This window comes from Saimiri boliviensis, chromosome 21 (genome assembly GCF_048565385.1).
Source record: "Saimiri boliviensis isolate mSaiBol1 chromosome 21, mSaiBol1.pri, whole genome shotgun sequence".
NCBI lineage: Eukaryota > Metazoa > Chordata > Mammalia > Primates > Cebidae > Saimiri > Saimiri boliviensis.
In genome coordinates, this window is record NC_133469.1 from 8,701,968 (window position 1) to 8,729,345 (window position 27,378).

The 27,378-nt window shown below is 52.8% G+C and overlaps 1 protein-coding gene across 4 annotated transcripts; it reads left to right on the top strand.

Moving 5' to 3' along the window:
- The first annotated feature begins 45 nt into the window (after nucleotides 1-45).
- On the top strand, nucleotides 46-26,987 carry MAPK8IP2 (mitogen-activated protein kinase 8 interacting protein 2). Of its 4 annotated transcripts, none has more exons than XM_039463012.2 (13): nucleotides 46-186; nucleotides 15,988-16,790; nucleotides 17,670-17,775; nucleotides 19,098-19,373; nucleotides 19,506-19,599; nucleotides 19,717-20,955; nucleotides 21,324-21,399; nucleotides 21,518-21,690; nucleotides 21,771-21,880; nucleotides 22,593-22,700; nucleotides 22,853-22,923; nucleotides 25,648-25,746; nucleotides 26,139-26,987. In XM_039463012.2, exons 2-13 carry the CDS (start codon nucleotides 16,726-16,728, stop codon nucleotides 26,209-26,211), a joined length of 2,490 nt encoding a protein of 829 aa, XP_039318946.1. In that variant the 5' UTR covers nucleotides 46-186; nucleotides 15,988-16,725; the 3' UTR covers nucleotides 26,212-26,987. The 4 variants fall into 4 exon arrangements, with proteins under 4 accessions (XP_039318946.1, XP_039318948.1, XP_039318949.1 ...); XM_039463014.2 differs by having other exon boundaries at nucleotides 19,720-20,955; XM_039463015.2 differs by having other exon boundaries at nucleotides 19,753-20,955.
- The last annotated feature ends 391 nt before the right edge of the window (nucleotides 26,988-27,378 follow it).

The following is a 27,378-nucleotide window of genomic DNA, read 5'->3' on the forward strand; positions in this document are numbered from 1 at the left end:
GCGGCGCATGCGTGTGCAAGCCGCGGGCCGGGTACGGCGGCGACAGTAAGAGCTGCGCTTTGGCTCCCTGGGTGGCGGAGGGGCGGCGGCTCCGGCGCAAGGGCTCCCTGGCTGGGCCCACTCTCCCCGCCCCCGGGGCGCTCCGACGAGGAACAGCAGCCCAGCGCGGGTCCGTCCTGAGCGTGGGTAAGGCCTAGAGGAGGCGCGCGCTAGATGGGGCCGCACACCGCAGGCAGAGTGCGGGCTGCGGGCACCCAGTGGGTTCGCAGTAAACATTTGCTGAAGTAATGAGACCCTTGGGACAGTTCCGATGACTCCAGGTGCATAAATCCGCAGTCACACGCGGATCCCCTGGCCGGTGGAGCCACCTCTGAATGAGGAGGCTTTTGCTGCCCTGCTTGAGACGCGCGTCTCCATTCATGCCCCGCTCCACCTACCCTCCGTCTCCCCTCCAGGCCTGTAACCAATTACAGACTCAAACCCAAGAGCAGAAGGTGAAGACGCGTAGCTTGCAGCAGCCCCCTCGGCCTGCGCACCTCACATTGAGGGCGTCCCGATTTAAATGCGTGCCTCCTGCGTTTCTCCTTCTGCACCAGGCTGGAGCGGCGACCAGGAACGCTGGATCCACAGGGATCTCTGGCAATGGCATGGGGATCTGGTCGAACCATGGTGTTCTTTGGGGCATCTGACTATTGTTTGATAACCAGAAAGAAATAAAAAGTTGGTGATCACACGGTTAATGTCACTTGCTGCAGTGGAAAATCATCATTCTGTTTAAATCTGAGTCAGTTTTGAGACCTAGAGCCCCTTAATTGACAAGGAGGCTTGATTCCTCTCAGGATCTTACAATACCAGCATCTAAGTATATACCAAAAAATACGCCTCCAATCCTTCCCTAAAGGGAACTAGAGCCACTTTAAAAAGTAACACGGTCAGGCGCCATGGCTCACGCCTGTAATTCCAGAGTTTTGGGAGGCCAAAGCAGGTGAATCACTTGAGGTCAGAAATTTGAGACCAGCTTGGCCAACATGGCAAAATCCGTCTCCATTAAAAATACAAAATTAGCCAGGCGTGGTAGTGCACGCCTGTAATCCCAGCTACTGTGGAGGCTGAAGTGTGATAATTGCTTGAACCCGGGAGGCAAAGGTTGCAGCAAGCCACTGCGCTCCAGCCTGGGTGACAAGAGTGAGACTCTGTCTCAAAAAAAAAAAAAAAAAAAAAAAAGTAACTGATTCTTTCTGGGGCAGTGGGTAACACTTGTAATCCCTGTACTTTGGGAAGCTGAGATAGGAGGATTGTTTGAGCCCAGGAGTTTGAGATCAGCCTGGGCAACACAGCAAGAACCAGTCTTTACAAAAAATTAAGAGATTAGCTGGGCGTGGGGGCAGGTGCCTGTGGTTCCAGCTACTCTGGATGCTTAGATGGGAGGATCACTTAAGCCTGGGAGTTCGAGGCTGCAGTGAGTTGTGTTCACACCACTGCACTCCAGCCTGGGCAACACAGCTGGACCCTGTCTGAACAATAACAAAACACAAAAAAACTTTACTCTGGAAAAGGGACCATTTAGATCTCTTAAGGCCTGTTAGATACAGGGTTTGAGCTGACACTTACCAGGGCACCTGAGCATCATGGTCCTCTCATTAGGGTGCAGGCTTATGGAAATCAAGTGATAAGCAGCATCCTGACCCAAGTGCTGTGATTATTTCTCTGGTCTCAATGCATACTTGGGATGTTTGTACCTAGCAGAGGGCAGAGCTTATACATTGATTCCAGGCCTTTAGTACCATATGGTAAGGAAGATCAAAGTAGAAGTCTTTGAAACACCTCATCCTACTCAAACCTTTCCAAGATAGTAAGTCAAACAATACTGCATTCCAGGTGTAATTGCAGAAGTATTTTGTCCTCAAAGACTTATAAAGTGGTGGTCACCATTTCATCCCTTCAGTTAACCTGAATGGCTCCTGCTAAATCTAGGTGGATACAGGTAAATTAGGTCCTGCACAAACATAGCCAAGTAATATCGCTGATCACACAGCTGTGCGAGATGTGGTATCTTTATTGGAACTGTTTAACGCACCTCTTGCACTCAATAATGCAATTACTGACATGGTGAACATTCTTTTCAATTCCCAGTGGTGAAGAGGATTAAAAGTAGTTCACATTTATATGGGAAGAACAGCTAAACAAATTGTCTTGCTTCTTGCTGTTTTAACTCTCCTGTTCTGTGTCACAATAGTCCTTAGGTACCTTATCATGTAGATATTCCGTGTAACACTAATGACATCATACTAATTGGACCTGGTGAAGAAGGAAATGACAAGTGCTCTGGCCTTGTCAAACAGTGCATGTCAGAGGATGAGCAAGAAGCCCTCAGAAGTTCTGGAGCCTGCCATATCAGTGACATTTTCAGGGTGCAGCGTTTGAGGGCAAGCCAGGGACAAGTTATTCCTTGTCCTCAGCCCCTGGAGGGTTTCCTATTATGGTCCTTTAGGGTCACCCTGATACATCTTTCATCCTTGTAAGGAAGAAAGAGGCACAGCATTGATGCACCTCTGAATTTTGGAGTCAGCATGCACCACACTAAGGGATACCACTCTCATCCCTTTATTGGGTAATGGGAAAACTACCAGTTTTGAGTGGGGCCCAGAGAAAAAGAGGGTTCTGCCAAAGATTTGGATTGGGAGATGGGCTTCCCTGCTACTTAGATCCAGTGGGTTGTGGGGTCGTTTATTTGTGGTAGAAAGGACCCTATATGGCATCTCTGGGAAATTCCAATGGGAGAATTTCAGTGCACCCTCCTTGAGTTCCTGGGCAAGACCATGCCTTCTGCAGCAGAGAACTCACCAAGTGAAAACAGTATCAGGCACACTACCAGACCCAAGTACAGTAGAGACCGAGCACCTGACTGGGGGCATTGATGACCATGCAACAGAATCTGCCCAAGCCAGATATTCAGACCTACCAAGTCAGTAGGTCAGAGGCTCAGTAGCAATTCATTATACAGTGAAAAAGGTAGCCTTGGCCTTGGACCCAAGTGTGTCTAGTGGGTAACAGTCATTTACAGGAAGAGGTGGCAGTGGCCCCACATCTGCTTTGCACTGATATTTGTCTCTTAGTAGACAACAAAACAATTCTATTCTGGTTTATATATAGGTCAGTTTGATGTTTTGATATGAACTGAAAATGGACCACAGCTACACTACAGTCCCATTACGGTGACCCTAAAGGACGATAATAGGAAATCCTTCATGGGGCTGAGCTTCCAGTAGTACATATGAATATCCACTTTGTATGCAGGGAGTGGAGAGAGTAGTAGCCTAAGGGAGGGATGCATATGAACTTCTGGGTTGTGACGTCCTGCTGGCTGTTCAGGGACCTGAAAAGAGCAAGAGGGGAAGATTGGAGACACAGAGGTCTGGGGAAGATAGACCTACAGGAGTGGCCACAGAACATGTACATATTTATGCCTCATGTTAATACTCACTGCAGAGGAGCCACTGAACAGCAGGATGGATGGCGATGGATGTCGGGCAGCTGTGCCCTTGGCTACCCCTGTGCAGGCCCAGTGGAAGCATCATGCAGAAGGAGCGCAGGTTATTGTCACCAGCCCCTGCTGAGATTCCATCCCTAGAGCACACCAACTCATTACTTAGTGGCAAATTGGTTACAGCCATTCATCCTTGCTGGAGTTGATGCCTCTCTGGATATGGGTTTGTCTTCTGTATTCACTGTGTCCCAGGCCAGCATCACTATCCAAGAGCTTCAGGCATGCTCCATGTACCAACATGGGGTCATGGATAACATTGCCTCAGGCCAGGAAAGCCGTTTTATAATGAAAGAGGCATGGTAGTGTGTGGATTGCCATGGGATCTGCTGCTTCTCCAATATCCGAATATCCTGCATTATGTAAAAGCAGTTGGAGATTGGAAAGATGGAATGACTTCCTAAGGGCTTAGCTGAGGTCCTGGACAGTATCCTGAGGAGTTGGGATATATACACTGAATCAAAGCCTAATATATGGTGCTCTGCCCCCAGGAGAAACATTGTGTGGATCCAAGAACAAAGACACGGGTCCAAGAACCCAAGGGTAGGGGTTAGCCACTTCTCACCATCATTCCCGGTGACCCACATGTAGAATTTGTACATTCTGTCTCCACAGCCTTAGGGTCTGCTGGATTAGAGCCTTTTTTCCAGGTAGGGAATGCTTCCACGAGGGCACTCCTACTGGTTGCAGGAAGGATACCTCCACTGATCCTGAATCTGCACAACCACCAGGTTACTGTCAGCTCCTCATGCTGGTGGACCAGCAGGCCCTAAAGGAGGGGATACTTGATCCTGATAAATAGTGAGGATGTAGTGGGGCAAGCAGGAATTGGTCTGGTACTTAGAGGATTCATCTGGGTCTGTCTTGGTGCTTCCATGCCAAGTAATGACAATGAAAAGGTCTTTTCAGTAGCCATAGCCTCAAAGGGCTCAGACCGCTCAGGGTGGAAGTCTGGGCAGTGTCCCCAGGCAAGCCATTCAGGCAAGCTGGAATGCTGGAATGCTGGTAAGGGTGAGGCCAAGGAGGAGGTGGGTGCTGAAGATGTGTTACTTGGGAGAAGCTGTAGCAGTAGGGATTGTATTTGTTCTGCTAAGCCTCTTGTATGAAGGCATTTATAGGAGTTGTAACTAGTCTTTACCTTGAAGAATTGTGACAGAGTAGACTCAGTGTGGTAGCCGAGTAGACCTGAGGGGTGCAGGAGTTGATGTCTTGACTGATGCCCTCAGCCCACCTTTAACTGCAGTGGCACAGAAGTGCATCTCTGTGTCTCTATGTTTTTGCGCTACCTGCCCCAGGCCTTCTCTGACACCACAGACCCCTGAGCCGGTGGTGAGATTGTGCCACTGCACTTCAGCCTGGGCAACAGAGCTAAACTCCGTCTCAAGAAAAAAAAAATGCAGGGTTGGGGGAAATACATGCAGGAATGGACTATGAGGATATAAAGCCAAGAATGAATTGTAGGTTAGTACAAATTTATCAACATGTGTGCTCTTCAAAGAGAATCTGGACTCCATGTTTTGGCTGAAGCCTGGGGAGTAGCTATGACTGTGCCTGGTTGGCCCAGTGGTTATGAAAGAAGCCTGGGCTCGGGGGTCTACACTGATGGGAAGATGAGAATGTAGAGTGGACTTTAATGTGTGTGCCCTGACCCGGCTGCCACTCTCCTCTCCCTATCCCTTTATTAGATCATTATGTAATTTTAAAAAATAGGTTATATTATGAATTTATTTTCAAGATTATTAATAAAGAGGTACAATCAACAAAATGAAAAGGCAGCCCATGGAATGGGAGAAAGTATTTGCAAGTCATGTATCTGATAAGGAGTTAATATCCAAAATGTATAAGGAATACAAAACTCAATAGCAAAAAACAAAATAACCCAATTTAAAAATGTGCAAAGGACCTGAATAGACATTTCTCCAAAGAAGACATATAAATGGCCAACAAATGTTTGAAAGGGCACTCAATGTCACTAATCACGGAAATGCTGACATCACAATGAGATATCCCCACAATGTGCTACACCTTGCACCTGTTAGGTTGGCTAGTATAAAAAAGGCAAAAGATAAATGTTAGCGAGCACGTGGAGAAAAAGAACCCCTGTACACTGTTGTTGAGAAGGTAGATTGGTACAGCCATTATGGAATACAGTATGGGGGCTCCTAAAAAATTTAAAAATTAAAACAGAATACCATGCAATCCAGCAATTCCAATTCTGGATGTATATCCAGAGAAGTGAGTCAGCATCTTGAAGGATAGCTGCACCACTATGTTCATTTCATAGTGACAATATTCTTCACAATAGCCAAGATAGGAAACACCCTCGGTGTGCATCGGCGGTGAATGGATAAAGAAAATGTGTGTGTGTGTGTGTGTGTGTGTGCGTGCGTGTGTGTGTGCGTGCATACATCCAATGAAATATTCAGCCATAATAAGATGGAAATTATTTTATCTTATTTTAGATATGGAGTCTTGCTTTGCCGCCCAGACGGGAGTGCAGTTGCACGATCTCAGCTCAGTGCACCCTCCACCTCCCAAGTTCAAGTGCTTCTCCTGCTTCAGCCTGCCATGTAGCTGAGATTACAGGCATGCACCACCATGCCTGGCTAATTTTTGTGGTTTTTAGTAGAGACAGGGTTTCACCATGTTGGCCGAGCTGGTCTCGAACCCCTGACCTCAAGTGATCTGCCCGCCTTGGCCTCCCAAAGTGCAGGGATTACAGGTGTGAGCCATCACTTTTTTTTTTTTTTTTTTTGAGACACAGTCTCGCTCTGTCACCTAGGCTGGAGTGCAGTGGTGGCTCACTGCAACCTCGACCTCCCAGGTTCAAGCAATTCTCCTGCCTCAGCCTCTTGAGTAGGTGGATAACAGGCACGTGTCACCATGCTTGCCGAATTTTTATATTTTTGATAGAGACAGAGTTTCACCGTGTTGACCAGACTGGTCTCAAACTCCTGACCTCAAGTGATCCCCCTGCCTTAGCCTCCCAAAGTGCTGGAATTACAGGCGTGAGCCATTTCGCCGAGCCTGATCACCACTATTACAGTTTGGTACTACTTCCTTAAGTTGTGCTAAAGAGCCAGCAGTTTTACCAGCCATTGTAGCTCACTGCAACCTTGACCTCCTGGGCTCAAGCGATCCTTCAGCCTCCCAAGTAGCTGGGACTACAGGTGTGTGCCACCACTTGGCTAATTTGTGTGTGTGTGTGTGTGTGTGTGTGTGTGTGTGTAGATGGGGTCTCACTGTGTTGTCCTGGCTGGTCTTGAACTCCTAAAGTGCTGGAATTATAGGCATGAGCCACCACACCCAGTTCATTTATTTTTCTTTCTTTCCAGTCTATTACTTTTAGCCTATCTTGGTGTTTATATTTAACGTTCATTTCTTGAGGTAGCTTATAGTTTGTGTCTCACTTTTTAAATATATTTGATAATCTCTGCCTTTCTGAGTTTAGATCATTTCTATTTAATGTAATCGTTGGTATTATTGGGTTTAAATATACCATCTTGCTATTTCTTTTATTTGTCCTGTTTTACCTTTGTTCCATTTTCATTTCTTTTCTGCTTTCTGATGGATTGATCAAGTATGTTTTAGTATTCTGTTTTATCACCACTCATAGCTTATTAACTCTGTTTTTTTTGTAATTTTAAAAATGTTTTCTCTAGGATTTATATATGCATTTTAACTTGTCATAGTCTACCCTCACATAATGTTGTGGCATCTCACATCCAATGTAAAAGCCTCCTCACAGTAGGATGTTTTCATTTCTCCCTCCCACCCTCCGTATTGTTGTTGTTAAGTTTCACATATGCATGTGTTTTAGGGCTTGGAATGGTGGCTTATGCCTGTAATCCCAGCACTTCGGGAGGCCAAGTCTGGAAAATTCTTGAGCCCAGGAATTCGAGACCAATCTAGGCAACTTAGTGAGACCCTGTCTCTACAAAAAATTCAAAAATTAGCCAGAAATGGTGGTGTGCACCTGTAGTCCCAGCTACTTGGAAAGTGGGAGAATCACTTGAACACGGGAGGTTGAAGCTGCAGTGAGCCATGATCATGCCACTGCACTCCAGCCTGAGCAACACAGCGAGACCCTGTCTCTAAAGAAAAGAAGGAAAATATGTGCAAAACCTAAGAAACTATACAGAAGAGTCAAGCAGTTTAAAAAGAACCAAATGGAAGTTCTAAAAGGAAAGTTTTAATTTAGTTGAAATTTTAGTTGAATTTTAATTTCAACCAAATTAAAAACTTAGTATGCAGCTTTAACAGAAGATTATAAATAACTGAAGAGAGACTTCATGAGCTAAAAGATAATTATGAATAAAGTATACAGAATGCTGCCTGGAAAGACACAGATATGGAAAACCTGGAAGAAGGGTTAAGAGACACAAAGGCTAGAATAGGAAAAATCCAACATGAGTCTAATTAGAGTTTCTGAAGGGGAAGAGATGGAATGGAGCAGAGGAAATATTTGAAGAGTTGATGGCTATGGAATCTCTAAACTAATGAAAATCATATAATTGAGCAATTCATATAATTGTGAACCTCAGGCAGAAAAAAATACAAAATAAACCCACACCTAGATATACCACATTGAAATTTTAGAACACCAAAGACAAAGAAGTCCTAAATGCAGTTGGAGATGCGTGAAAAACGACTTTCAAGAGAATGACTGAGAGATGTCTTAGCAACAAGGAAAGCCAGACGAGGACAGTGGGGTGAGACCTTTGAGGTGATAATGAAAACAAGTGACCTTACCCAGAATTCTATATCCTGTAAAAATATTTTTTGGGAACCAGGACAAAATGAAGACATTTTCGGACAAACTGAGTTTACTACCAAAGATTCTCATTAAAGAAGCATTTAAAGGCTGGGCACTGTGGCTCATTCCTGTAATCCCAGCACTTTGGGAGGCTAAGGTGGGTAGATCACCTGAGGTCAGGACTTTGAGACCAGCCTGGCCAACATGGTGAAACCCCGTCTCTACTAAAAACAAAAATATTAGCCAGGTGTGGTGGTGCATGCCTGTAATCCCAGCTACTCAGGTGGCTGAGGCAGGAGAATCACTTGAACCGAGGAGGCGGAGCTTGCAGCCATTGCACTCCAGCGAGGGCAACAAGAGCGAAACTCCATCTCGAAAAGAAAAAAGAAAGAAAGAAAGAAACATTTAAAAGGTGTACCTCAGGCAAAAAGAAGTGGTAGTATCACAGGATGATCTGACATGGAAAAAGGAATGAAGAATGTAGAAAGAGGTAACATTTGGGTAAATATAAGTAAACATTGATGGTTTAAAGCAACAATAACAATTCCAATGGGTCTTGAAGAGAAAAATAATAGCCAGGCACAGTGGCTTACACCGTTAATCTCAGTGCTTTGGGAGGATGAAGCAGGAGGATTGCTTGAGCCTGGGAGGTCGAGGCTGCAGTGAGCCAAGATTATGCCACTGCACTCCATCCTTGATGACAAAAGCATCCTGATGTCTCAAAAACAAAAAAAGGAAAAATAAAGAATATTAAAATACATAATAATAAAATATAAGTTGAGACTGGAGTAAACAGTTAAATTCTGCTAGGGTCCTTGTGCTGTTCAGGAAAATGGTAAAATATTGATTAACTTCAGGCTTTGATAATTTAAGTGTGAGTGTTAAAATTAACAGGATGCCTTAGATTCTGTCAGAAGAATTAGCTGAGACAAGGATTCATATGCAAGTAGTTTGTTTGTTTGAAGATACAGGAAATACAGGTGGGTGCGTGAGAAAGTCAGGCAGGGAGAGAAGAAGTGCCATCCTCCCAGCTGCCTGGTCTCTCTATCCTGTGGCCTATGTAGCAAGATTGTACTTAGAACTTAGGTATTAGATCCAGAGGATAAAGACAGTTTTTGAGGCTGTACATGGTGGCTCATGCCTGTAATCCCAGCACATTGGGAGGCTGAGGCAGGTGAATCACTTGAGCCCAGGAGTTGGAGACCAGTCTGGACAACATGGTGAAACCTTGTCTCTACAAAAAAATACAAAAACTAGCCAGGCATGATGGCGAGTATCTGTAGTCCCAGCTACTCGGGAGGCTGAGGTAGAGGATGGCTTGAGCCCGGGAGGTGGAAGTTGCAGTGAGCCGAGATCACATCTCTGCACTCCAGTCTGGGTGACAGAGTGAGACCCTGTCTCAAAAAATAAAAAAATAATAAAAAAATTTGTTAATCAAATAAGGTAATTATGCTGGGAGTTCCAGGATGACAAGTTTGTGGGTATAAGAGGCCTGGTAAATCTCTGTTCAGAGTCTCCAACAACCTATCAGGAACTCTCTCTGTCAGGCAGAGCTGCGTCACCACCAACTTTAGTGCATCTCTGGGAGGAATTGGGGAAATCTGAGAAGCTGTGCTCACCAAACATTCTCTAACTTGATAGTTCCTGGAACACTTTCCTGGGAGTGTTCCCTTTGCACTCGGCACAGTAAATGGAAAGCTCTCCAAAATGTGTAGTCAGAGAGAGATTTGTCCAGGCAGTGCTGTCCTCCTTGGGGCTTTAACACTGCTGCAGTGCAGACTTTCATGAAAGTGTATAACCCTGTTCTTTATTCAGCTATTATAAGTGTCTTTGAGCATGTATGCTCTATGAAGGAGTCTAGTAAGACATTCAGGTTTCAGAGATTTAAAACATTTCCTGGTCAGGCATGGTGGCTTATGCCTGTAATCCCAGCACTCTGGGAGACAGAGGCAGGTGGATCACTTGAGTTCAGGAGTTCGAAACCAGCCTGGCCAACATGGTGAAACCCCATCTCTACTAAAACACAAAACTTAGCCTGGTGTGGTGGTGCACACCTGTAGTCTCAGCTATTTGGGAGGCTGAAGGGAGAGAATGGAAGCCTGGGAGGTGGAGATTGCAGTGAACTATGATTGCACCATTGCATTCCAGCCTGGGCAACAGAGTGAAACCCTGTCTCAAAAACAAACAAACAAACAAAAACATCCCAAATTCCTGATAGTAGCAATCTCTTAAAAAACTTCAACTCATGCTGGGCACGGTGGCTCATGGCTGTAATCCCAGCACTTTGGGAGGCCCAGGCGGGCAGATCACAAGGTCAAGAGATGGAGACCATCCTGGCCAACATGGTGAAATCCTGTCTCTACTAAAAATACAAAAATTAGCTGGGCGTGGTGGCATAGCTACCTGGGAGGCTGAGGCAGGAGAATTGCTTGAACCCAGGAGGTGGAGGTTGCCGAGTAAGCCGAGATCATGCCACTGAACTCCAGCCTGGGCAAGAGTGAGACTTGGTCTCAAACAAAACAAAAAAAACTTCAAATCTGACGCATGTTATAATCATCATCTGCACTGGTAGAAATCTGCTTTCTGAAAGGTATAATTATGTGTGAGATTTCTTTCTTAAACTAGAAGAAGGATTTTTAAAATTGTCACTTCCTTTAAGGCATAACAATGTTGTAAATGCCATGATTTTGGATGTCCTATACCATCAGGTGAGACTTACTATTTTCTTTAACATGGGTTATGCTTGTTTGCTGATGGAAATGATCTAGAAGAGAAGGACAAGTTGACAATTGAGAGGGTTAATGTCAGACAAACTGGAGTGGATGATGAGAAAAGTGTGAGGTTCAGTGAACTGGAGATTTGTAGTGGTTTCATGACACAGCTCCCAAGTTCTTTGAGAATCTTCCCATGGAGGGGTAGGGTCTGTGACCCCCCCTCTTGAGTCTGGGTAGGCTTGCAACTGCTTTGACCAATAGGCACGGCAGGAGTGATGCCATAGGACTTCCAAAGTTAGACCAGAAAAGGCCATGCCCTCCAAGGACCCTCACTGATGGGAACCAGCCATCATGTAAGAAACTCTACCCTTGGCTGGGCACCGTGGCTTATGCCTATAGTCCTAGCACTTTGGGAGGCCAAGGTGGGCGGATCACCTGAGATCAGGAGTTCAAGACCAGCCTGGCCCACATGGCAAAAACCCATTTCTACTAAAAATACAAAAAAATTAGCTGGGTGTTTTGGTGGGCACCTGTAGTCCCAGCTACTCCAGAGGCTGAAGTAGGAGAATCATTTGAACCCGGGAGGCAGAGGTTGCAGTGAGCCGAGATCACGCCACTGCACATTCCAGCCTGGGTGACAGAGTGAGATTCTGTCTCAAAGAAGAAGAAGAAGAAACTCTACTCTGAGACCACCATGCTGGAGGGCCCAGTGGCTGTGCTGGTGACAGCCACGGCAGAACTCCCAGCTCACACTCGGCATCCTCTGTCAACTTTTGAAATGAACCATCTCAGACCTCGAGCCCAGCTCGCTTCCAGCTTCCACCAAACCTCAAAAGAGGCCCAGGCAAGAACTTCCCATTGGAGTTCTTCCTGAATTTCCGCCCTCGAAACAAACAATTGTAAATAACAACTTAATTGTTTTAATTCACAAAATTTGAGTATAATTTGTTAAACAGTAATAGTCATTGAAGCACTTTTCTTGTGGAGTTAAAAAAGAAAAAAAAAGGAACAGGTGCAGTGGCTCATGCCTGTAATCCTGGCACTTTGGGAGGCTGAGGTGAGTGGATCGCTTGAGCTCAGGGTTTTTTTTTTGTTTTTGTTTTTTGTGCTTTTTTTGAGACGGAGTTTCGCTCTTGTTACCCAGGCTGGAGTGCAATGGCGTGATCTTGGCTCACCACAACCTCCGCCTCCTGGGTTCAGGCAATTCTCCTGCCTCAGCCTCCTGAGTAGCTGGGATTGCAGGCACGCACCACCATGCCCAGCTAATGTTTTTGGATTTTTTAGTAGAGACGGGGTTTCACCATGTTGACCAGGATGGTCTCGATCTCTTGACCTCGTGATCCACCCGCCTCGGCCTCCCAAAGTGCTGGGATTACAGGCTTGAGCCACTGTGCCCGGTGAGCTCAGGAGTTTGAGACTAGCCTTAGCAACATGACAAAACACTGTCTCTACAAAAATTGCAAAAATTATGGTACATACCTATAGTCCTAACTACTCTGGGGACTGAGGTGGGAGGATTGCTTGAACCCAGGAGGCAGGGGTTGCAGTGAGCTGAGATTGCACCACTACACTTCAGCCTGGGTGACAGAGCGAGACCCTGTCTCAAAAAATAATAATTTTTTTTAATGTGGGTATTGTAGTAATGCAGCAAGAGACCAAGAAAAGTAGGAGGTCGTGGTCAGAGACCTGTATGCATAGAATGAAGATTCAGGAAATGGTGACATTAGGACTTTCCCATGATTAAGGTAGGACTCTTAATTTTCATCTTTATTCAATATTTCTGTTTGCAGTTTTAACCGTTGGCATATTTATTTTGTATTTGTGATTTCTGTGCAATATAAGTTCAATAAAAGACTGATAGTTTTCATTTGTTTTCTAATCTCTAAGAAAGTTGTCAGAAAATGTTCTCTGACTTTTTAGAATTGCTGTGGTCAGGATTGTTGAAACTGTTGCTATTCCAACTCTCCCTTATTAGTCCAGTCAATTTTGTGCTTTGTACTGTCTATGCCATTCATGTACCATAGAGGGAAAAAAGGGTTAAAATAATCAGGTCACAACATCTTGATTTGTCATTGAAGGGGAAGGAGTCTGGAAGGGCGCTGACAATGGATGGTGGTCAGGAAGCAAAACCCAGGGCCCCTGGCCCCCAGGCAGGAGGGAGAGAAACGTCAAGGAGGGATTGATCAGCTCCCATGGACCTCTGTTTGTCCGTCCATACAATCATGCTCTGAGGAGCACACGAGGAAGATGTAAATTTGATAAAATGTGCAGGATGTAAGGAGCATAACCCCCCTCAGGAAAGAGATGCTGCCTTTTCACCGATGTATCCCTGAGTTGCACAGACCAGTCCTGAAGGACTGGAGGCCATGGCCCCGGTGTGAGGAGCAGGGGAAAGGTGAGCCTCAAATGATCACGAACAAACACCAGGGCCTGTGCCTGGGGCTTACACATGGCATGTGGTCCTCACAGCACCATTGCTCAGAGGAAGAACCCAAGATCTGGAGGGATTGAGTAACTTGCCCATGTTCAAAAAGTTGGTGGCAAAATGAAGATTGGCACCACTCTGTCAGGCTTTAAGGCCGACCATCTTCCATCTGTGCTCTGGGGGCAAGACAGAAGGTCCACAGATAAAATTGGGGACAGGATCCCCATCTCATGGTGTTTATGCTAATGGGATCTGGGAGTGGCCATCTGATTAGAGGGAGGAAAGGAATGGGAGAGGCTTGAGGAAGGGGTTAGGATCTAAGACGAAATTTGAGACTATAAGGCTTCAGGTCGCATGCTGTGTCTCACACCTGTAATCTCAGCACTCTGGGAGGCCATCACTTGGGCCCAGGAGTTTAAGACAAGCCTGAGTAACATAGTGAGACCCTATTTTTTTTTAAATTAAAAACAGCCAGGTGTGGTAGTGTGCACCTGTGGTCCTAGCTACTCAGGAGGCTGAAGTAGGGGGATTCCTTGAGCCCAGGAGTTTGAGGCTACAGTGAGCTAGGGACAACACCACTGCACTCCAGCCTGGGTGCAGAGTGAGACCCTGTCTCAAAAAGATAAAAGAAAAAAAAGATTTTTAAGATTGCTGCAATTCCAGATGAAGGTAGATCCTGGAGGCTGTTTGTGGGAGAAGTCACTACAGTTGAGCATCAAAGACTGTTGACAGATCAAAAGTCAAGGAACTGACTGACCAGAATATTGGATGGGTCATTTATGTGGATGTCCAGATTAACCCATTTGATGACAAGACTCAGGATGAAAACGAAGTCCAGAAAGTTGGGGTCAAACTCTTTGTGAATTCTGGGAAGAGAGTTGGAGTTTTATGGGAAAGGCAGGGGATGAGGAATAGGCCCAGACTCCTTGAACCTCAGAAATGGGGAATGTTCTTAGTGCTTCTAAAATGGAAAAGACAGTGTTATGGCAAAAACCTGATGCCCCAGACTGGGTGAGAGCATAAGTTCTCTCATTCATTCATTTACATGTTTGCTAAGCACTTACTGTGTGCCAGGCACTCTCTTCTCTCCAGTCACCCCAAGTCAAGGAGGCAAGCATAAACTAGTAAATGCTTTTCGTTTCTTTTTTTTTTTTTTTTGAGATGGGGTCTCATTCTGTCTCCCAGGCTGGAGTGCAGTGGTGTGATCTCAGCTCACTGCAACCTTAGCCTCCTGGGCTCAGTTAATTTTTTGTATTTTTGGTAGAGACATGTTTCCCAGGTTGGTCTCTAAACTCTTGAGCTCAAGGGACCCACCCACCTTGGCCTCCCAAAGTGCTGGGATTACAGGTGTGAGCCACTGTGCCCAGCTAAGTAAATGCCATTCTTAGAAAAATACTGTAATTGGGGCTGGGTGCGGTGGCTCAAGCCTGTAATCCCAGCACTTTGGGAGGCCAAGGCGGGTGGATCATGAGGTCAAGAGATCGAGACCATCCTGGTCAACATGGTGAAACCCCGTCTCTACTAAAAATACAAAAAAGTAGCTGGGCATGGTGGCGTGTGCCTGTAATCCCAGCTACTCAGGAGGCTGAGGCAGGAGAATTGCCTGAACCCAGGAGGCGGAGGTTGCGGTGAGCCGAGATCGCGCCATTGCACTCCAGCCTGGGTAACAAGAGCGAAACTCCGGCTCAAAAAAAAAAAAAGAAAGAAAGAAAGAAAAATACTGTAATTGGCATAAAATATAAAATATAATTGTGATGGGGTACCAAAGAGTGCATGCTCAGTCAGGCCCTGGCCATAGGTCTTTTTCTGAGCTGGAATGGCGATACCCCTTCTCAACTTGCATGAACTCCGTCCACCATGTAGTTTCTGGTGTTTGTCACTCAAGTTCATCCTTTCCTAGGAAATAATTTTCCAGGCCAGGCGCGGTGGCTCACGCCTGTCATCCCAGCATTTTGGGAGGCCAAGGTGTGTGGATCACGTGAGATCGGGAGTTCGAAACCATTGGCCAACATGGTGAAACACCGTCTTTACTAAAATACAAAAATTAGCCGGGTGTGGTAGTGGTTGCCTGTAATCCCAGCTACTGGGGAGGCTGAGGCAGGAGAAACGCTTGAACCTGGAAGGTGGAAGTTATAGTGAGTGGAGATAATGCCACTGCACTCCAGCCTGGGCGACAGACTCTGTCTCAAAAAAAAAAAAAAAAAAAAAAAGTGAAGAAATAATTTTCCACAGAACTAAGACATGAAGAAATCTTACAGCACATAACTTTTATCAAGGGAGAAAGGAATTGCACTCTTGTTGAAACTCCAGCCTCCTTCTTTAGCCAATATTTAGCCAGATGCTGGGGTTCACACCTGTAACCCCAGCACTTTGGAAGGCTAAGGCCAGAGGATCGTTCAGCCCAGGAGCTCGAGACCAACCTGGGCAACACAGAGAGACCAGGTCTCTATTTTAGAAAGGAAAAAAAAAAAAAAAAAAAAAAAAAACAGTGTTCTGCAGCCTCCCTAGTTCTGAGCCCTCAACCCTGATCTCCCGCCTCCTCCCACAGCCAACCGCTCGAGCTCAACTTCAGCCACGGCCCTCCCCACAGGGCTCCATCTCCAGCCAGAGCGGGTCAGCTCCCTACACAGGCCCAGCAAGACCGTACCCAAGAAAAAGTGCTTCCGATGGGCGGACGTGGCCTCGGGGTGATACCTTCTCCCAGTGCGGGTCGGTGCCTCCGGCTGCGCCGTCTCTACTGAGCGCTCCGAGTCCAGCTTGAGCCCCGCCGGCTTCAGCACCGTCAGCTCGACTCCGAATCGGCAGCCCCGTCAGCACCCCGCGGGGACAGCTCCGGTCAGCACCCGGCGGCGGACAGCTCCTCCCGCCTCCCGCCCCGCTCCGGCCGCGCCGAGTGAGGGTTCCTGGGGGTCCTGGGGCCGCCGCGGCCCCTCCCCGGAGGAAACAGCCCGCGGCGAACCGAGGCCTGCGGACCCCGGCGCTGCCTCCCCCGTCTCCGCCCCGCCCGCCAGCCCCTCCCCGGGAAGAACCCTCGTCGCACGCCCGGTCGGTCCTCACCAGCGCCCGGCCGCGCAGCCGCCGCCTCTCCGCCAACCAGCGCCCCCGGCCGCGTCCCTCCCCCGCCGCCCCCGCCGCCCTCCTCGCGCCGCCGCGGAGTCCGGGCGAGGTGCGCGGGGCGGGCGCCGCAGGGCGTGTCACGAGGTGAGCGGGGCGGGCCGAGCGCGGGCGCGGGGCGCGGCGAGGCTCCCGCACCCCCCGCCGCAGTCGCGGGCCTCTCCCGGAGAAGATGGCGGATCGCGCGGAGATGTTTTCCCTCTCCACCTTTCACTCGCTGTCGCCGCCGGGCTGCAGGTATCTCCTCGGCGCCCGGGCCTGCGGGCCCCCGCCCCCGCGCTCCCCGAGCCCGGCCCGGACCCCCGAACCCACCGCCCCAGCCCCCGCGCCGGCGCGCCCCGGCCCCCTGCGGTCCTTGAGCCTCGGCTCGGGCGCCCCACCCCCACCCGCGACCGCTCCCTCCATCTTCAGCGCGCGTCTCCGGCCTCAGTGACACCCCCGGCCCCGCCGGGATTCGGAGCCGCGCCTGGCCGGGGCGCTGACCTGTCAAGGGTGGAGGCCCCGGGCTGACCCTCTGCAGGGGAGGTTGCGGGCGGGACACGGGCACACCCTCCCGGTCCGGCGTGTCCCGGTGGCCTTGGCCTCCTTCAGGGGACGCCAGGACCTGGCCGGCCAGGCCGGGCCGGACCGGGCCGGGAGAGAGTGGCGCCCTGCGGGAAGGGACTGGGGTGGGGAGGATGCTATGTCTCTGGGTTTAGGCCCCACTCTGCTGGAGAGGAGGAGACAAACAGGCCAGACTCTCCTCCCAGAGCAGGCGCGACCCCTCCCCGTCTGCGGCCGCCGCAGTTTCAGCTCCCCCCTCCCCTGTTCTGCAAGACCCTGACCCCAGGGGCCAGGAGCTAGAGCGGAGGGAGGAGAGGCTGCTGGCTCTCCCGGAGGGGTGGCAGGGGTGGGGGCAGGGCTAGCTCCTCCAGGCAGGCCTGGCTCCGATGGGGGAGGGAAGCCACAGGAGAGCAGAGCTTAGGGGTCAAGATGATGGCAGACTGTGTTCCGGGAGTTGGGGGCTGTGGAGACCACTGGGCCCAGGAGCTGAGGCCTCCCTCTGCCCCATCCTCAGGACCAGTTACCAGGCAGGGCCCAGGGCTGGTGGTACTCTGACCCTGGTCTCCTTTCTAGGCCTCCCCAGGACATAAGCCTGGAAGAATTTGACGACGAAGATCTGTCTGAGATCACTGATGACTGTGGCCTGGGCCTCAGCTACGACTCAGACCACTGTGAGAAGGTGGGGGAATAGTTACGGGCACAGATCCAGCTCAAGGGAGGGCTTCATCAGGCTCTTCTTAGTTTTCACTTGGGGTTTTAGGGTGGGTGTGAGCTCAGCCTGGAACCAGGGAATCCTCTGATGGCTCCTCCCCATGTAACCCTTGGATTTCCTTGGTATCAACCTTTCTTATTCCAACACACTGCAGGCCTCCACGAAGGCCCTTCCCCAGCATTCTCCCCGACCCCATCAGTGGCCAGCCTGGGGCAGGGAGGTGCTCCTTTGCTTTGGGTGCCCTCTGTCTTCAGATCCCTCCCAGAAAGATCTAACCTCTGCCAGCTGCCATCACAACCTTGTACCCTCTGCAGCCCTGTCCCCCCTTCTGCGGCTTCCATCTGTCTGTCTCATGTCTCCCCCTGCTGAAATCTTTTCTCCCTCATCTGCTGCTGCTTCTTCTCCTTGTCTCTTCACATTTCTGTTTTCATTTATTCAAGAACGTTTCTGAGCAACTGCCATGTGGCAAGTGCTGGGGGCTTCCAGGTGCTGGGAGTAGAACAAGACAGCTGCCCTCCAAAGCTGTAACTTAGTAGGGGAGAAAGACTTGTAAGGGACAATGGCTGCCCATGTGTCAAGGGTGGCATTCCAACAGGGACATAAGTTCCATGAGGGGGAAGGGAACCCAATCCAGACTGAGGGAATCAGGGAGAATTTCCAGAGGAAATGTCAACCATGCCCTGAGGTTAGCAGAGCCAGGCAGATGGGGTAGGTAGGAGAGAAGGAAGGAGAAGAACTGCCAGCGTGGGGATTCACTGTGCCAGAGGCCCTAGGGTTGGTGCAAAGTTGTAAATCCTCGGAGTGCAGGCTGTCTCTCCATGTATGCATGTGTTTGATATTTACTGAGCATCCACTGAGCCCCAGGTCTTATTCTCGGGGGTGGGTGCACCAGAGCACATGGACATGACCCTGCCCTGGTGGGGCTGGCAACAGACCAAAAACCATACCCAGTAACTTTCAGTTGTGTTAAAATGCTGTGAAGGGAACACAGTGCTGGTGTTAAATGTGATGGGGTTTTGCAGTGAGATGAGTCTAAAAGGTGGGCTGGGGCTGCTCTAAGAATCCCTGTCATTCAGCTGCAGAGTTTGGGCCCTTCCCGAGAACTGGAGTGTTCCCAAGGCATCTTAAGCAGATTTTGAAAACATCGCTCTGAAGACGGAGGGGTGGAGTGAGCTGGAAGGGGCTCTCCTTTGACTGACTTTGACTCTGCTTTCCCTTCTGCTAGCACCTGGGCCTCTGGGCCGCTGCTGCCCTCTGGCCCAGTCCTGCTATCTCCCTCTGTCCTACAGGACAGCCTCTCCCTGGGGCGCTCGGAGCAGCTGCACCCCATCTGCTCCTTCCAGGATGACTTCCAGGAGTTTGAGATGATCGATGACAATGAAGAGGAGGACGACGAGGACGACGAAGAGGAGGAGGAGGATGAGGAGGGAGATGGGGAGGGCCAGGAGGTTGGAGACCCTGGCTCAGTGGCACCTGCCCCGGGGCCCCTTATCCCCTCCCCTTCCCTGGAGGAGCCCCAGAAGCACAGGCCCACCACGCTCCATCTGACCACACTGGGAGCCCAGGTGAGTGCCCTGACCAACAGCTCCCTGGAGCTCAGCCTGGGTTCAGAGCCCCTGGGACTCTTCAGCCAGCCCTGCTCACCCCTGGGACCTGGAGGCCCTTCTCAGGACCGTCGCCATATCCCTCCACCCCAGGACTCCCTGAACAACAATGGAGGCTTTGACCTGGTGCCTCCTGCCTCCTGGCAGGAGACAGTGCTGTGTTCACCCGCCCAGGAGGCCCTCAGAGGTGAGGGGTGGTGGGCCCGCTGGGCACCGGGAAGCGCGGAAGGAGGGGAGGGAGGATGGGCTGGCTGCTGGAAGAGGCCTGATCTTGGTGAGAGGGTGACCCCACCTCCCCGCCCAGCAGAGCTCCCGGGCCCCCTCCCTCCCACCGACGCAGGGCCTGGCGGGGCGCAGTCACCGGTGCGCCCGGGTTGCGACTGCGAAGGGAACCAGCCTGCGGAGCCCCCGGCGCCAGGGGGGACTTCGCCCTCCTCAGATCCCGGCATCGAGGCTGACCTGAGAAGCCGCTCGAGCGGGGGCCACGGGGGACGTCGCAGCAGCCAGGAGCTGTCCTCGCCGGGCTCCGACTCGGAGGACGCGGGCGGCGCGCGCCTGGGGCGCATGATCTCCTCCATCTCGGAGACCGAGCTGGAGCTGAGCAGCGACGGCGGGAGTAGCAGCAGTGGCCGCTCCTCGCACCTCACCAACTCCATCGAGGAGGCCTCGTCGCCTGCCTCGGAGCCCGAGCCGGAGCCGGAGCCCCTGCGCGAACCCCCGCGCCGCCCCGCCTTCCTGCCCGTGGGCCCCGATGACACCAACAGCGAGTACGAGTCGGGGTCGGAGTCGGAGCCGGACCTCAGCGAGGACGCGGACTCGCCCTGGCTGCTCAGCAACCTGGTGAGCCGCATGATCTCCGAGGGCTCCTCGCCCATTCGCTGCCCCAGCCAGTGCCTGTCTCCTGCGCAGCGCCCGACTGGGGAGCCCATGTCGCCGGCCGGCGGGGCCGCCCAGGACTCCCAGGACCCCGAGGCGGCCGCGGGGCCTGGCGGTGTGGAGCTGGTGGACATGGAGACGCTGTGTGCGCCGCCGCCGCCCGCACCCGCCGCGCCTCGGCCCGGCCCGGCGCAGCCTGGGCCCTGCCTGTTCCTCAGCAACCCCACGCGCGACACCATCACGCCGCTGTGGGCCGCGCCCGGCCGCGCCGCCCGCCCCGGCCGAGCCTGCTCCGCCGCCTGCTCCGAGGAGGAGGACGAAGAGGACGACGAAGATGAGGAGGAGACCGAGGACAGTGTGGGCCCCCCTGGGGGCAGGGGTACAGGCCCCTCGGCGCCGCGGGACGCCTCACTGGTGTACGATGCCGTCAAGTACACGCTGGTGGTGGATGAGCACACTCAGCTGGAGCTGGTGAGCCTGCGGCGCTGCGCCGGCCTGGGCCACGACAGCGAGGAGGACAGCGGCGGGGAGGCCAGTGAGGAGGAGGCAGGCGCTACACTGCTAGGTGGCGGTCAGGTCCCGGGGGACTCCTCGCCCGACAGCCCTGACCTCACTTTCTCCAAGAAGTTCCTCAATGTCTTCGTCAACAGCACGTCTAGGTCCTCCAGTGAGTGAGAGGCGGGTAAAAGGGGGGTGGCCCGAAGAACGTCTGCACTCCCTGGCCCTAGTCCCACAGGTGCCTCACAGTTCCCAGGGCCACCTGAGGGTCTGGCCGTGGTCAAGACCGGGCCACCTGAGGGTCTGGCCGTGGTCAGGGCTGGGCACACTCTCCCACCCAGAACATGGCAAGAGGTGGCCTGCTCTGCCTCAGTCCCTTCCCCCACCCAGGACACCCACAGCAGACTGCAGAGGGGAGGGGATTTGGCCTCTGCCCAAGGCCGGGCCTTTAAGCACCTTCCTTTTCCCGCCTCGCCTTGCTCTCTCTGTCTCCGTGTCATCACCCCCCCCCCCCGCCTTTCCTGCCGCATCTCTCAGGCACCGAGTCCTTTGGCCTTTTTTCCTGTCTGGTCAACGGCGAGGAGCGAGAGCAGACGCACCGGGCTGTGTTCAGGTACAGCCTCCCACCTTGCCGGTGGCGGCCCCGGCCTCAGTCCATGCCATCACAGGACACCAGCGGACATGACCCTCAGCCCTGCCCACCTCCCCAGTGACCTGTCTCCCAATGGCAGGTTCATCCCACGGCATCCAGACGAGTTGGAGCTGGATGTGGATGACCCTGTGTTGGTGGAGGCGGAGGAGGATGACTTCTGGTTCCGAGGCTTCAACATGCGCACAGGGGAGCGAGGGGTGTTCCCCGCCTTCTATGCCCATGCGGTGCCTGGCCCTGCCAAGGACCTGCTGGGTGAGGCCCCAACCCTGAGAGATGACTTGTCACCCTAGATGCTCTGCCCCTGCCTGACCTGGGCCCTCTGTGCCCCGCAGGGAGCAAGCGGAGCCCCTGCTGGGTGGAGCGCTTCGATGTGCAGTTCCTGGGCTCTGTGGAGGTGCCCTGTCACCAGGGAAATGGCATCCTGTGTGCAGCCATGCAGAAGGTCAGTGTGGAGGCCAGGCAAGTGCAGGCTGAGGGTCCACATGGTGGCCACACCAGCACCACAGGCTGGCACAGGGCCTCGACTTCCTACGGGGAGGGCAGCTTGCGGTGGGTGCTCCAGGCTCTGGTTCAGAGGCCTGAGCAGGTGAGTCCAGGACAGAGCTCAGCATTTCTCCCTCATCACCTCTGGGTCTCTGGGCTACGGACCTTCCAGGCACTGCTGTCAGCCCTTCCTCTTCCTGTCTGAAATGAGACCAGCTCTCACAGCCTCTTCCCTGAGAGTCATCTACTCAGTGGACATTTAGTGAGCACCTGCCCATCCACCAGTCCTGAGACTGAGGCTGGGGGGTGCAGGGAGCAGAGCAGACCAGCCCTGCATCTGAGAGCTCCAACTCGATCATGGGGCCAGGCAGTGAAGAGGCCAGGGTGGGTGGGGTCTGTGTTCCCGGCTCCTGAGCCAAGCGCAGCAGTCTGCCTAGAGGAGCAGAAGGAAGATGAAGCAAGCTGACTGCAGAGAGGCGACTGCTCCTCCTGAGCCTGAGGAGTGGCCAAAGCCACCCCCTTATGTCTTCCAGAATTGCATCTCAGGAGTCCTCAACATAAGTGTCCGTAAACATAAGCTAAAAGGAGCAGAGGCCTAGTCCCACCAAGGGGAAAGAAAGTGGCCCTTGTGGGCTCCTCAAGATCCTCTTCTCCCCCAACTTCTTCCTTAGATTGCCACTGCCCGGAAACTGACCGTCCACTTGCGCCCTCCTGCCTCCTGTGACCTTGAGATCTCTCTTCGGGGAGTCAAGCTGAGTCTGAGTGGAGGAGGCCCCGAGGTGGGGGTGTGGGGGACTGGGGTCGGGCTGGGGGGTAGGATAAGGCTGAGGAGTCTGACAGGGCCAGGCTGGCAGGGGCATCCAGCAGGTGGGAGGCAGGAGTGGCCCCAGGCCCCTTCTGACATGGGGGCTTCTGCCCTCCTCTGCTTTAGTTCCAGCGCTGCAGCCATTTCTTCCAGATGAAGAACATCTCATTCTGCGGCTGCCACCCCCGCAACAGCTGGTGAGAGCCTAACCATCCCCCAGAGTCCCCACAAACCCTGAGGGCTGCCCATACCCAACCCCAAGAACTCCACCTGCACCCACTTGGCTCTGTGAGCTGAGCCTGCAGTGAGGTCCACTCTGAGCTGGACTCGGGAGGCATAGGTCAGACGGGCTTGCATCTGGTCTGGGTGGAGAGAGACACACGGGCAAAGGACATGAGAAGCCTCTTTGGGTGTGGAGGATGCCTGAGTGGGCCCTGGGGAGCAGACCCCCAGAGATGGCCAAGTCCTCCTGGGGCTCAGGATGGCCAGCCTGGAAAAGCAGCAGGCGACAGGGATGGGGAAGTGACTCTTCCTGGTGGGGTCCAGCTGAGCCAAGGGTTGTGGGATGCAGTGGTGGGGCGATACGGGCTCTGAGGCCTGAGTAAGGGGAGTCGCTACAAGTGTCGGTGGAGACCTGGACCCTTTTGATTATGCCAAAGAGTTGTACTTACCCTGCTGGTGATGAGGCCATAGAACGCCCCAATGGAAGGAGGTGATGCAGTCAGTTTGACACTCTGGCTCTGGCCACTGTGCCACCTGATTTGATACAGGTGCTGCTGGTAGGGAACCTAGTGGCTGCTGAGGTTATACAGATTCTACATGTCCTGAGACCAAATGTGCAGATGCAAGAGGCACTGAAGGGGTGGCACAGGCAGGACCTAGGTTGACCGGCTGTAGAGGCCGACCTGGAAGAGACCAGGGTGACGTCTCCCTGGGGATGGCTGGACTGCAGTCCACACACCAAGAGGGGTTGCAGATCAAACACAGACACAGTGACACTGAGCCGCCGTTGGTCCCATGGGTCTGGAGTTCAGAAGGGACACATGGAGGGGAGATAGCAGGTTGGAGCAGGTAGATCACTGAGACATGAGGGGGATGGTCAGGCAGGGTGAGGGGACAAGAGGAGGGGAGGAGGGGGTGCCAGCACAGGAGCAGTGGGCCACGACGGGCTGCCGGCTTTCCTCCAGGCACAGGCCCCTGCCCTCTGTATCCCAGCACCTTAGAGGAAGGAGATCGGGGCGGGGGGAACCAGAGAGACGGAGCCAGTCAGAGGCTGGACAGGACTTGGTGGGAGTTGGAGGAAGCAGGCTCAAAGGCAGGCAGAATGCGGTGCTGCAGGACTGAGGCGGGGCACAGACATCAGGGCATCTTGGAGGCCGCATGGACTCTTGGTCAAGAGTGAGGGCACTGCCTGCTGGGATATGCAGAGGGCGGAGATGGTCTGATGGGCTCCATGTGGAGACCCTACTCAGTGGGGTGGAGAAGTGGGACACAGTGTGGGGGCTCAGGTCAGACAGCAGGGCCAGCTCTGGGGCCACTGGGACAGTGGGCACTGCCAAGAGAGGAAGAACAACCTGAATTTCTCTTCAGAAGGAAACTGTGGGTGAAGCTGAGGCCTCAGGCTGGACACGGACCCAGCTAGAATTCCCTGAGAGGAAGGTGGTCAGTGGAGTTTGGGGTTTGGGGTCGAGATGTGGAGTGGGATTGCGGTGAGACAGAGGAGCGGCTGCCCTGGCCCAGACCTTTAATATTGGTCACCCTAGGCCCTCTCCCCCACCCACCAGTCCCTCACCACGAGGAGGCACGGAGGAAACTGTGTGACGTGAATGGTTAACTCGTTTTGTCGTGGTGGTGGTGGCAGGTCAGGAGCGTGTGGGGTGTGCTGTGTTGAGATCAGGCAGGTGTTGGGACGTGTGATATTGGGATCACAGACTATAGCCTTTACTCCCAGGGCTGTCCAGCCTGGCTGTGTCCTGGGTGAGCACCCAACTCTCTCTGCCTAGCTCTCCATCAGGGCCCCACCTCAGAGGGCTGCTGTAAGGCTTCTGTGAGTTCATTGAAAGGACTGAGGGTGGTGCCTGAGTTAACACAGAAAGCCAGGTCTGCTGGTCAGCGCTTACTGCCTTGATGACTTGAACGCAGCATTTGAGCCGGTTCCTGTGCTCTGTCTGTGGGTGGCTTGCACACACTGTCCTGGCAACCAGACCATCATGTGGCTTCCCATCTGGCAGAACTTCAAAGCCCTGAAGCCATGGGGGAATGGACGGTCGCCCAATTTCACGGGTAGGGGTGATGGGGGTGTGTCCTGCTGCAGAACTCTGACCGCCTCCCCCTCTGGACCATGATTTTGTTAATGTCTGGGATGAGAAGACAGCATACGTGGAGGAGCTAGGCAGTGACTCCATGAGTAAGGCCAAGCGAGGAGGTACTTTCCAGTGGAAGTGAGGGAGAGACCGCAAGAGGGTTTTACAGACCAGGGGTAACTTTCAGCCCTGCCTCAGAACTGGGCAAGGGACTGTGAGTCTGCAGGACCCACAGGAGGAGGCCTGAGTTGGCAGGAGACATGGTCCAACAGCCGGGCGAGCCTTACTCTGTGGTCCTGGGGCAGGCCCTGAACAGGGCCACGGAGGGCCACAGCGCCAGCTCAGGGAAGGGAGATGTGTCCACAGAGTGGGCTGGACACCCTGGTCATCACAGAATCAACTCAGCACATGAACTCTTTGTAGGTGCCCAGCCCTGTGCTTGGGCTAAAACCAAAAAAAGATGACTTCAAATCTTGAAACTGTGCGACCCCCACACTCCTGTTGTCCCCTGCCCTCTCCCTAAGCCCTTTGTTCCTGCCTCTTCTGTCTGCATCATTTGTGGGGTGGCCAAGGCTGGGTCAGGACTCTGACGTGCCCTCCACACTGACTTGCCCGCAGCTATTTCGGCTTCATCACCAAACACCCGCTGCTGAGCCGCTTCGCCTGCCACGTCTTTGTCTCCCAGGAATCCATGAGGCCGGTGGCACAGAGCGTGGGGTGAGGGGGGCCCCAGGGTGTGGGTGGGGACGCAGAACAGGTGCAGGGGTGAGAATGGGGGATGTGGAGGGAAGCAGGCGGGGGCCGGCCTTGTAGGGGAGGTCTGGGGAAGAACTGGATGTGCTGTGTAGAGAGGGCAGTGGTGGGTGATGATTTGGGAGGGTTTCTGGGTGTGAGGTGAGGACAGGCGCCAGTTCCTGGGTGTGGGGTGAGGACATTCTGGCAGGGGTAGAATTGCTGGGCCAGGAGAGCTGAGGGTCAGACAAGAGAATGATGTGGCCATGCCCAGGTTGGGGGTTGTGGATGGCAGTGAGGGAGGAAGGAGGGAGAGCTCAGAGGCGTTGCAGAAGGTGGTGTCCCCGAGTGGCTGGTGGAGGACTGTCTTCCCCCAGCCGCGCCTTCCTGGAGTACTACCAGGAGCACCTGGCATATGCCTGCCCCACGGAGGACATCTACCTGGAGTAGCCCTCCCACTGCTCTCCGTCTCCTGCCCATCTGCTCCAGGCGCAGCTGGGGCTGAGGATGTCTCAAGAGGCCACCATGGCTTTGGCAAGGACTAGATTGGGGGGACGTGGGACCTTATGCTTTTGGGAGTCTGCGGGCTGGGAACTCTTGTCCTTGGTCCCCAGGGCACAGCTGTGGGGGCTGTGGGAAAGTGGAGCCCCTGTTCCCCCCGCTTTTCCTCAGATCTGTTCTTTCTCTGTGTCGTCCTCCTCCATCCCTCCCCAGCCTCCCTTTTCCCTCTCCTGGGTGTCTCTGCCCCTTTCTGTGCCTGCAAACCTTCCCCTCTATTCTTCACTTTGGGGTCAGAACTTCAGCGGTGTGGAGGAGGCGCAGCTCTAGGTGACGGGTAATGCCGGCTTCCAAGTGATGCCCTCTTGCCACCCCCCTGCGATTTATAAGGGAATTTTAATTTTTATAGTGATCTCAAGGGATCATCCCATCCTCAACCACAGGGACAAGACGGGCCCCCTCATGCCACCACCACCCCACACAGAGCTCAGGGGGAAGCAGGGAGGGGTTCCCAAAATAGTCCTGTGGAGGTTAGGAGTGGTTCTTGATGCTCACCTGAAGTCCCCAGATGCTGCTAGGAGGAGGGTGCCCCTCCTGGGCCCCCCATACTCCTCCGCTTGCCGCTGCTAGTGTACCCCTGCAGTCCAGCGTGCATCTGCCCCACGCACGCCCCACGCTGTGTACCTGGGCCCTGCCCATGGCCTCAATAAATTCTCTGCTTGGTGTGACACTGGCTCTTTCTAGGGGGTGCTGAGACATGGGGCCAGGCGCCCAGGGGCTGCCCATGGTGGTGGGACAGAGAGATTCCAGTGATGAGGTGGGGGGATCAGAGGAATCTCACCCTTTTAGTGCTTCCGGAAATTGTGCAGAAGGTCCCTGCAGTGCTGCTCTGGGGCCTCATTTGAGGTGCCATATCTAGAAGCACCCATGGGAATTCTCCCCAAATACTCTTGGCCACAGAGGAAGCTGAGGCTGCACAATGGTTATCCTTTCCACATGCACGGACTGGGGGCTAGCATGGCTCAGGTCAGTGTGTAGTGGAGGCATGAACTCCTTGAAAAACAATCTGGCTGGGCACGGTGGTTCATGCCTGTAACCCCAGCACTTTGGGAGGCTGAG